Source organism: Bos grunniens, chromosome 11, assembly GCF_055505025.1.
Source record: "Bos grunniens cultivar Pamir isolate PY7600 chromosome 11, Bosgru_T2T1.0, whole genome shotgun sequence".
In the NCBI taxonomy this organism is placed as follows: domain Eukaryota; kingdom Metazoa; phylum Chordata; class Mammalia; order Artiodactyla; family Bovidae; genus Bos; species Bos grunniens.
Genome location: NC_141175.1, coordinates 97,778,569 through 97,789,721, shown reverse-complemented (window position 1 = coordinate 97,789,721; position 11,153 = coordinate 97,778,569). Strand labels below are relative to the sequence as shown.

Below are 11,153 nucleotides of genomic sequence, written 5' to 3'. Positions count from 1 at the left end.
TTCCACCCCAGCTCTATGGTTCTAGCTTCTGACCCAGCCATTAGGATAGAAGTGGAGTTGTTTGATGTTGCTAATCTCTGGGTTGCTCCTCTACACTGTGGAACTTCTCAGCTCTACTATTACCTCTGTAACCAAGTCCCTGTGTTAAAATCTGTTTGAATTAACTGTAGTAGATTGTCTTCCTGACCAGATCCTGGTACAAGTTAGGCAGACCCCTATTTTGTTATTTTAAGTCATGCAATCACAAATACCCTTAAAGATAAATCTCGGTCTCCAACTATGTCTATTTCCTCTCACAAATTTCTAGAAAACTGTACAGAACATTGTTTTTTTAATGGACATTGCCTATTCCTCTCCTAAATGACTGCACTTTGTACTTCTTTCAATAGTATATAAGTATGCTCCTATAAGCTCATCAATTTGAAGTCAGAAAAATAGCATCTACTTTAATTTTCCTTTCCTTCACCACTAGCAAGTTTGAATTTTGTGTTCTGCCTATCTCTATCATTCTGTCAGCCTTTATCTGCTCCTTCTTCAGCTATTGTCAAGCAGGGCCATGTCAATATCATCAGTGGGTATCACTAAGAACTTGTAAGAAATTTAAGAAATTGAAAGAAGTTTATTTACCAGGTTTGTATTTTGCTTATTAAGGAAAGGGTTTTAAAAGATGGTAAGGAGAGGATAGAGGCAAGTTCTTTTTAGAGTTCATATAAGTAAGGGCTTTATATCTTGAATGTGAATCATATATACCTATAGAGTCTAGCCAGAGTCCCTGAGGGTTCTGCCTCATCTCAGCCAAACTGCTTTAAAACAGCAGACTGCTGCACCAGCCATGGTTTCAGTGGTGCTTGAAATCCAGGGGCTCAAACACAGCCTAGGAAAAATCATCTAGCTTCCCATTCCATTGGCACTGTGTTTCCGGAGTGAGAAATATCTGGCGTCAAGGCCAAGTGTTGGCCACATGCCTGTCAAGCACGTGTAGTCAAAACCAAAACCCTCAGCAATTACTGTAGCTACCAGGCTCTGCGGTCCATGGGATTTTCCAGGCGAGAATACTGGAGTGGGCTGCCATTTCCTTCTCCAGGGGATCTTCCCAACCCAGGGATCGAACCCGGGTCTCCTGCATTGCAGACAGATGCTTTACCCTCTGAGCCACTAGGGAAGCCCCTCAGATAGGTTAGGAAATACTAATATGCTTGAAAGATGACTGCACTCTTGAAAAGTCTCATGAATCACACGTGAAATATTTGAAAAATGTTAAAATTTATTAATAATAGTTAACATCACACAGTTAATCCAACTAGTTCTTTATTGTACATGACAACATCTTCACTAGACTGAGTGCTCAAGGGTTTGAGATGATCTGCTACTGAGTACATCGCAGTCATAGATTGAGTCAATATACTTACACAGGCAAAGCAGCGTCAGCAAGGAACTATCACCTAACTGGGAACACAACCATTCAAAACACATTTTCCACCGTTCCGTTTTAGAAGCCACACACACAGCTCTACCTTTTAAAAATGTGCAATTTCATAGATGGTGCCTAATCTTTCAAGTTTAAAAGTTAAAGTTCACTTCTATTTCTTGGGCATCCCTTAGTGATACACAAATCTAGACACTGTTCTCACTACAAGTTTGATAAATGTGCAAAATTTGGGTGCTTTGAGTTGTGTCGTTCTATTTTTGTTTTGATCCTTGTATCCTACTCAACATTGTTAAAAGGCCTTCCCCTCTTTATTATGAAGTATATGGGTTAAATAAAAATATTAAAATGATTTAATATTTTAGGGCAGAAGTGGGCTCTCAGATTCAGGATTAACTGCACTATAAAAAGTAGGGTAAGGAAGGTTTTAGGTCCCTTTCCCTCTCTACCCAAGCAGTTTGAAATAAATACTTCTTAAAAACAGCTTAGCCTAGAAGTCTGTGGACAATACCTCTTATAGAACATTTACAAAACAAACCCAAGGTGAAATTTGCTAGAAGGGTACAAATCCACCAAACATGTTGTCCCTGAAGTTTTGTTATGTTTGATTAACAGTTTGGTTTTGGTTTGCTATCAACAATTAGACCATTTTGCAAATATTTTTGGTGACTTCCTTTATCTTGTTAGAGAGGTTTAAAATACTACTAACTGCCCTAAGACAGAAGATTGCTAAGCAGTGAATGATTCCTGTTTCCTTTGTTAACATCTCATGTAATATTGGGCCAGAAAAGTTTCTAGACGGAGCAATCAGTTGGTGTGGTTTCTTCAGTCCACAGTCACAACCCCCTTCACGCTATCCCCAGACACCTTCCAAGTTTCTGAGTCTGCAGGGAAAGGAGGAGCTGCTTGACTGTTCGCTCACTTTAATGATGTTTTCCTTCTCTTTCTGCATATGAATGAGGTATTTCTAGTAACCGATCAGCATATCTTCATCTTCCATCCTTTTAACTACATTGATCTATTGAGACCCTGTGTATTTATAGACATAACAAATGAACATATAAATACATTACATATAAAGGATCATACAGTGTCAAGATGAAGGAGCAGATGCACTTCATGAACTAAATACATTTCAAATATAAATTAAAATGAAAATACAGTGTTTCCACTTCTGCAGGAAAAAATTTTAAAACAGACCAAAAAGTCTTCCCGCCCCCAAAGGTCCACTGCTTACTGATGACCTGTGAACCTACTCCCAGGACTCTAGGCTTTGGTTTAGCTTGATCAGACTCAGGATGCTTTGATTCCAGGAACGGCATCCACTGGAACCCACTAGGCAAATGCTTATAGATGAGGTTGAAGAGGGGCTGCCAGATGGCTATCCATGGACTTCCCCTCCATTGCCGCCCCTCCTCCCTGCCTGTGGGAGGATCAGGCTCAAGTCAGTGGAGACCTCTCAGCTCTCTGAGAGGAGAAATAGCACCAACCTTGAAGCTGGGGGATGCTTTCCACATAGAAATGTCATGGTCAGGCTTCAAGGTGAAGCAAACATATTTTTTATTATTGTCCCCATCCTGTAGGATTATACAGGGGCATGGAATTTGGCCAGGGGGATTACTAAAGATTAAATCCTTTTTTCGAGTTTTAAGAAAATCAATGGTAATGGTTGTGAAAAGTGTGAACAAATTGTATTTATCTCAGGAGAGCCAAGGCTTGGGAACCAAACTCTACATTGAGTAGACAGAGACAAAACCTAGTCCAATGAGGTCCTCTCTGCCAAGGAAAAGCCTAGGGGTCTGTTTCTGACACAAGGGGAATGGCATCTTATAATTTAAAGCAGGAAAGAAGGAAAACGAGAGAAAGTCCTTCCAATTGCAGGGGCTCTACCGTTGTCCAGCCTCTCGGATGCGGCAGGCCACAGCAGTGATGAGAGCTGCCCCCTTCCCACTGCCATCTTCTGACTCCAGGAAGGATACATCACATTTTGGAGCCAAGTCCTTCACCGTCTCATGCATGACTTTGGCAAAGCTGAAAAAGTTGGGAGGAAGACAGAATAAAATATCTTAGTCACGATAGATTTGTGTCCTGAAAGATAGTGCCCTAAGAAGTGATGCTGGAAACCTAGGAATAATTGAGATGGAGAAGAGGATGATAGCTACCATCCTAGTTTAATACCATAGTATTAAATACCATAGTATTAAACACTATGTATTGTGTTTCAGAAAACTGAGGTTTGGAGAGACTAGCAACATGCCCAAGTTCTATGTCACAGTGGGCAAGAGAAGCTAAGTGAGAAGCTAAGATTCAACTCTAGGACAAAAGCCTGAGATTATGGCCAGCTGTGTTCTTAAAAGAGCAGTCATTTATGCATGGCTTGCAGAAGTGCCTGTTCATCAGCTCTAGAGGGGAGGACCAAGTCCCATACATGTGATATTACACTTTCCAGAGATATTAACTCATACCAGAGTCATGTCTCACCCCAAATTTCATTAAAGGCAAAAGGAGCAGACTTAGGAGTGTGTTGTTGGGAGATGACAAGAATCAAAGATTCTTCCTGACATGGGACTAGAGGAAGAGACCCTTTGCCATTATCTACCCACTAGAGCAGGGTCAGGTTGCTCCTCCCCACTGGCAGCTGAGAATGGAGGTCCTAACATCAAGCCCCAGTGCTAGTGGCTGGACTTCTGTCCCACTTCCAACCCTCACTTGAGACTGAGGTTCCTGTTTTCACAATGACACTGAACATCAATAAGAGAAATTTAGAGCTTCTCAGGGTCCACTCTTTGCACGAACTGTAGACTCTGGGCAAGCTTCTCAACTTCTTGAAACAATCATGGTGACACAGATGACAAGTCAATCAATGAGTCTCTCCATCCTACCTTCCGCTGAGCAAGGGGCACAGCTCTGTTCTTTTAAGTTTTAGTTGAAGAGCTTCTACGGGAAAGGAACTGAGGTATATCCTGATTTTAAAACAATTTATTCAAAATATATGCAAGTGAGAGAAGAAAGGAAAAGAGAAATAGTGATGAGAGGACAAAAGGGGAAGAGATGGACAAAGACAGAAGAAAGAGTAAAAAGAAAAAGGACTTCAGTATTTCCATACTGAATTTGATGAGGGTGGCAAACTGCTTCTATAGAGGGCTAGACAATTGATACTTTGAGCTTTGTGGTCATATAGTCTGCTGTTAATAGCCAAAAGCAGCCATAGACAACACATAAACAAGTGGGCATGGCTGTGTTTCAATAAAAGTTTATTTACAAAAAGTTGTGGCTATAAGCTGCCAACTCCTACCCTAGACGATGGGAAAAAATGCTCCAGATTTCCCGCATACGAGAACATTGGCAGAAGCACTGTTTGAAATAGTCAAAATCTAGAAATAACCCAAATACTCATCATTAGGATAAATTATAGCTTAGTCACTCAAAGGTTACAGCCCTGAAAATTAATGAACTATGATTGCAGACTTCAGTGTTGAGGCATCTAAAAACCATACATGCAGTGTGAGAAAAACCAGTCACAAAAGAAAAGATGCCATGGGATTCCCCTTATGGTAAATTCAACATTGAGTAAAGCTGGGACTTCCCTGGTGGTCCTGTGGCTAAGACTGTGCTTCCAATGCAGGGGGCTCAGGTTCGATCCCTGGTCCAGGAACTAAGATCCCATATGCTGCTCAGTGCAGCCAAAAAAAATTAAGTAAAAATAAACACTATAGATGCATATATAAAATATGGGAGGAAAAAAGTGACAAACTTAATCACCTCAGCACTTATGGTGGGGAAAATGAAGGGTGCAACTGGGAGGAGCTCCCAGGGGGCTTCCAAGCTGGATGGTAAAACACAGACCTACTTCTAGTTATTAATCTTTAAACTATAATATATGCACTATATATACTCTTTGGAATGTCTGAAAATTTGCCATAAAATAAAGAGAAAGGAAAGCAGGCAAAGAATGAAGAGATGTGGGGAGAAAGGTGGGCAGGAAGAGTGGCGATTGGGCACTCACTGAGGATGTAGCTTGTAGAGGGTCCCGTCCACACCCACGGTCACTTTGAGGGTGTCCAGCCCACGGTTTTCTCGTATTTTGTCTACTACAGCGGCCATGCCTGCACCACAGAGCTGGGCTGCCCGTCGAGCCACCACGGTGCACACCTCCTTGACGATGATGCTGTCATCACACGTGCTCTCGAGCCCTAAGTGGTGGAGGATGGCACGGACCTGCAGCAGGGCCAGGCAGTCACTGGGGCAAGAGGAGACAGCCAGTGGTCAGTGACGTCCCAGAGGGCCTGATGGCTTGCCACTCCAGAGCCTGGCTCCTTCATCAGAAGCAGTTCTGGGGGACCTGGACTTCCAAGGGCTGGGGGTAAAAGCTACCATCCGTGAGAGGTGGTTCCATTTTTAAACTCAATTCAGGAACTAGTGCTTATCACACCGGCCCACATGGACAGGAACACAAAGAAACAGCTCCCCATGCCACTTTATCTAGGCAAGTGTATCTGCTGCTACAAAACTGATACTCAAAAGGACTGGCCATGATTCCACTTATTTGGAAATAGCAAAGACAGTGATGATGCTAATATATGACAGTTTTCAGTTGCAAAGCCCTTTCCTGTCCAATCTCTCATTGTCCACAGCCCAGCAGGACGAGCCTCAACAACAACATTAGATGCCTCTTCTACTTCTCCTCCCCGACTCTGAGTGGTCTGAATCTACCTGTGCTCTATATATAGAAGAAGAAAATAGACATGTAAACTGGAACAGTATTCTGTTTACTGGTGCAGATAACTTAGGGCCCCCTCATGTAGGCTGTCTAGTTCCTGTTTTTCAATATGCCTGAGAGTAATATTAATGACAGCATTAATTCCCAGAAGGCTCTGAAACTCAGCATTCTAATTTAGAGCAGACTTCTCTTCTCTACCATTAAACTGGGGAAGAAGGCCTCGCTTTAATGAGCCACCACAGGATGCCACTTGATCCTGGTTGCCTATTACTGCAGCCAGTGGTTACGAAGGTCCTTCTTGCCAAGCACAGGGGCTTCAGTGAGTTATCTTCTGCTGTGCATTCCCATTTACATTCTGTGAGCAGCTATCTTTCTTTCTACCTTTGAAATTAGTGTAGAACCAGCAATACTGCTTTGCACAGGTTCATCCAGGTCAGCATGATTTTTCACGAGAATATCATATATTTTCCCTTAAAATGCCAATTGTTCATAAAGTACTTTAAAACAGCACTATATAGAGACAAACACGTTAGCTACTAAACTGACCTTTATGTAAGCCACACCCTGATCGTACCTGAACTGTGAAAATCCCAGCTTGTCTGTCCATGAAAAGGACACATGGCCCATCCTACTCCAGGCCCTAAATTCTCACCTCTCGATCTGAGACAGGAACTTGGTTTCAAAGATTCCCCTTGTCTTGAGCCGCTCTGAGATGCGGCCACGGAAGAGCAGCCCACGCTTGGTGAAATCGATGAGGATGTTACGAACAATCTCGCCCAAGTACATGCCGCTGATCATTTTCTCAAACCTGCAATGCAAGTAATGTTCATGGAGGTTAAAAAAGAAGTGTAGGATGTGCTGATACAGACCAGTCTTCACTACATTAGAAGGTAGAGAGCATACAGATTCCCGCTAGTGGAACAGGAAATGCTATCTGACTCACTCAGGCAGGATTCCTGGCATCCACACGTACTGACTCATAGCATTCAGTAAAATGTGTCCTGAGGCCTAAGGGATTCCCTGAATTGACTCCATTTAATGGGTTCATTTTCCTTCCAAGGCTTATTCCTGACTTCTCAAGAAGGAACTCACACCAGACCCCACCCCACTTCCAGAAGAGCAGGATACTGAATCTTAATCCCTGATGTTGCTGAGAATTTAGCATGCTTTCCCTTCAACCTAATCATTTATTGCTTAAATAACTAGTGCCAGCTGAGAACTAAACTGGCCAAGAGAACTGGACGTGACTACTCAATAGTTTGAGGGTCTTCCGGCTCTGCCTAGTGCCTTTAAAAATATCAGCATTCTCGATTTCAACCAAGACTCCATCATCATTTAATCTTGTCTTACTCCAGCCTGTTTTCTTTCATTAATGTTGTCTGGCTGGTTCCTGGAGGCACTTTAGCCTGTGGCCTCTACTATAGACAAATGTTTGCAAAGGATAATCCGCAGAAGTACAGTCCCTGGTTAATCCAATTAGGAAACACTACATTCAACCTCTTCCTAATGGGACCCCACAACAACAAGGGCTTGGTGATGCTGGGGCTGCCCCCTTGTCCAGGATGACAATAGAGGATGCTATACACTGGATGGATGGAGAAAGGCTTGCTCCTATTCGCTTCCTGGTCCTACCTGCCTTGGCCCAGCAATGCTTCTTCACCCTGATGGCAACAAGTGGTTCAACTGTCTGTTTTCCCTCAAGTCCCACACCTAGGTTTTAACACTTTCTCTCACCTGTCCAGTCCTCACAGTAGGAGCTGCTTCCTACATGTATACTAACTTCTGTGCTACTCAGCAACCCCCTTTGATCTTTTCATCCCTCTAAAACCTGGGTGACCAACTCCAGTTCTCCTTGCAACATAACTGTTGTGATTTTGTTTTCCCAAATGGACTTCGAGACCATCACAGTTCAACAGGGCAAAAAGGACTTAACCCAGAACTTCCCAGATGTATCTGAGAAGAAGCCCTTTCCAAAGAAATCTCTTCTGTTAACATCTCAAGAGAATGAGCATCCTGGGATTTGCTGTTGTGGGTGTCTCATCACTGTTCAGTTCTGAGATAAACATACCAGAGCCCACACGCAGCTGGGCGCCTACCTCTGTCTGCCAGGGTTGAGGGAAAGTTCATCCACAGCTGCATCAAACTCTGTGCGCAAGTCATCGAGGCATCCGTTGTCCCCGAAGGCCCCCCACTCCATGTTGACACACATCCGCCCCTCTTCCCCTTCCACCAGCTCAACATTCCGCATCTCCTCCATGTAGCAGGCATTGCTGCCTGTGCCTGCCAATCAAGAGAGGTCAGTCAGGGCCTCCCTCAGCACCATCCCCCACCTCCCAGGCTCTGTGACCCTGCAGGGGAAAGATAGTCCAAGTCCTCACCAACAATGAGGCCGACTTCACAGTGAGGGTCTTCATAGCCACAGGTCATCATAGTCCCAACTGTATCGTTCACCACAGCAACCACATCCAGGTCAAACTCCTGAGAACAACAGCAGATCCCAATCCCCAAATGAGCTACAATATTCTCCCTCAGACACATGTAGGGGAGATTTAGATGTGTATAAAACTTATTGGTGGCTCAGAGGTTAAAGCGCCTGCCTGCAATGCAGGAGACCTGGGTTCGATCCCTGGGTTGGGAAGATCCCCTGGAGAAGGAAATGGCAACCCACTCCAGTATTCTTGCCTGGAGAATCCCATGGACGGAGGAGCCTGGTGGGCTACAGTCCATGGAGTCACAAAGAGTTGGACACGACTGAGCGACTTCACTTTCAAAGCTTATATAAAGAAAGCTGAGTGCTGAGGAATTGATGCTTTTGAACTGTGGTGTTGGAGAAGACTCTTGAGAGTCCCTTGGACTGCAAGGAGATCCAACCAGTCAATCCTAAAGGAGATCAGTCCTGAGTGTTCATTGGAAGGACTGATGCTAAAGCCGAAACTCCAATACTTCAGCCACCTCATGCAAAGAGCTGACTCATTGGAAAAGACCCTGATGCTGGGTGGGATTTGGGGCAGGAGGAGGTGACGACAGAGGATGGGATGGCTGGATGGTCGATGGACATGGGTTTGGGTAAACTCCGGGAGTTGGTGATGGACAGGGAGGCCTGGCGTGCTGCTGTTCATGGGGTCGCAAAGAGTCGGACACGACTGAGCGACTGAACTGAACTGAACTGAACTGACAGTTTATATAGCAGGGCTTATTTGCTCTGCTCAAATGTCACCTCCTCAGAAACCTTCCCTGGTTATACTATTTAAAAGAATGCTCTTCCCCAGCCCCACTCACCCTGTCCTTACCCAACTTCATTTCCTTCATAGCACAAAAGTACCTGACATTAGCTCACGGTTTGTTTATAGAATGAGAGCTTGTGGCCATTCCTGAATCCCCAGTTGCCTAGAGGAAGGCTTGACAGACCATGGACACTCACAAACTGCTGAAGGACTACAATAATTATCCCTGTGACCAGCACAACTGCACTTAACAGTTCCCCCCGCTTTTGTACACAGAGACCCCTTCAGGCCTCGTGCTCTGCCTCCCCTACCTCTCGCCGGTGGATGGCTTCCTTCAGCAGCATAACTACGTCCTCACCCTCGCAGCCAGACGCCTTGAAGCCTTTAGTCCACTTCAGAAGGATGCTCTAAAAATCACACATGGGCAGGGAGGTGGATATCAGAGAAGGACTCTTGGCTCATTCTCTAGTTGTCAACCTCACAGGTTATCAGAGGCCCTTTGAAAACCAATCATCTCACCCATAAGTTATTCTAAACCTGTCTCACCTACTAGAAGGGCCTACTGTGCAAAAGGTATTGGGCTAAGCACAACACATATGTTACACCATTTAATCCTCACAGCAACTGTGTGAAATGTCTGTCATTATCGTGCCCATTTTACAGGTAACTCTGGCCCTGGAGTAAACTGCCCAAGGCCTGCAGCTTGGAACAGAGGAGGCCCTCACCCCCAGGCTCACCAACTCCAATGCACGGGCTCATAAGCACCACACAACTGCCCCTGCCAAGGAGCTAAGCTCTATACGCTCGTTGCCCTCACCATGAAAAACAGTTTGCCTGAACATTACACAGAGGGGTCGGTTTGTGTCTCTGAATTTTCAGACTCCACTACGAAGTGAACAAGTACCCTCTGCTGAGTTACAGGGCCTTTCAGGAGCAGATATATGATGGCTTTGAATATGGGGGGCTGTTTCATATACTGCTCCCTGGTTCCCTCTGTGCTGCTTCAGTCCATCAGGGAATAGGCATCCAGGACCCCCACGCCACTCTTGAGAGGCCGGAACCCAAACAAGGGCCACGTGCTTACTATCTACCCACTGCATGGTTTTTCCAGGACTTGCTTGGTTTCTCACGGCCCAGGAGTTTAATATCACGAGTCCCACTGTGTTTGGATCCCAGGAAACTCAGAAAAACAAAGTTCAATCTCAGTAGTGACCTAGTTTACACACCTATATCCAAACCACTCTGATTTTCTTGTTTACAAATTAGCTTGACATCTCTGATGAAATTTTGTATTTGGTACTTTCAACCATTCGGAATGTTGAAATAACATTACTGTAAGTGGTCGTTAAATAATACGGCATGCAGAGGCCCCAACAGCTGGGGAGAGCTGCCCATGGCCACCAGCTAAGCCAGGCATCTTGCGGCCTCTGGGCTTCAGAACCTGCTGATTTCCTCATCAACAGACTGATCTCAGCAGAGCAGAACCCAATTTATAGACAGAACAACAGATAGAACCCAGCTTCTATGTCTCTTGTTCTTAGCTTTCACAGTTCTAGACTGAATGCTTACAGATGCTTACAGAAACTTAGAACATATGGCATAAATGAAATACAATGACCTGGAACTTTACAATTCAGGCATGAAAAGAAACAGTTGACATGTCTTGGGGCCACCAGATAAATATATAAGAATATATATGTCTATAAACATATATATACATGCTATACTTGAAAAGTATACTTGAAAAGTCTGTTAAAAATATTTCACTAGAAGTCTAGAAGCA

At 44.3% G+C, this 11,153-nt stretch overlaps 1 protein-coding gene across 2 annotated transcripts in view; it reads right to left on the bottom strand.

Annotated features, from left to right (window-relative positions):
• Window positions 1-1,244: 1,244 nt before the first annotated feature.
• HK2 (hexokinase 2) overlaps window positions 1,245-11,153 on the bottom strand; it is a 69,786-nt gene continuing 59,877 nt past the window's right edge. For both annotated transcript variants that reach the window (XM_086327756.1, XM_086327757.1), the window contains exons 13-18: window positions 9,682-9,777; window positions 8,525-8,624; window positions 8,243-8,426; window positions 6,799-6,954; window positions 5,433-5,666; window positions 1,245-3,457 (exon numbers count right to left, since the gene is read on the bottom strand). In XM_086327756.1, coding sequence (XP_086183882.1) covers window positions 3,313-3,457; window positions 5,433-5,666; window positions 6,799-6,954; window positions 8,243-8,426; window positions 8,525-8,624; window positions 9,682-9,777 — 915 coding nt within the window. In that variant the 3' untranslated portion in view covers window positions 1,245-3,312. The remainder of the gene's footprint in view (window positions 3,458-5,432; window positions 5,667-6,798; window positions 6,955-8,242; window positions 8,427-8,524; window positions 8,625-9,681; window positions 9,778-11,153) is intronic.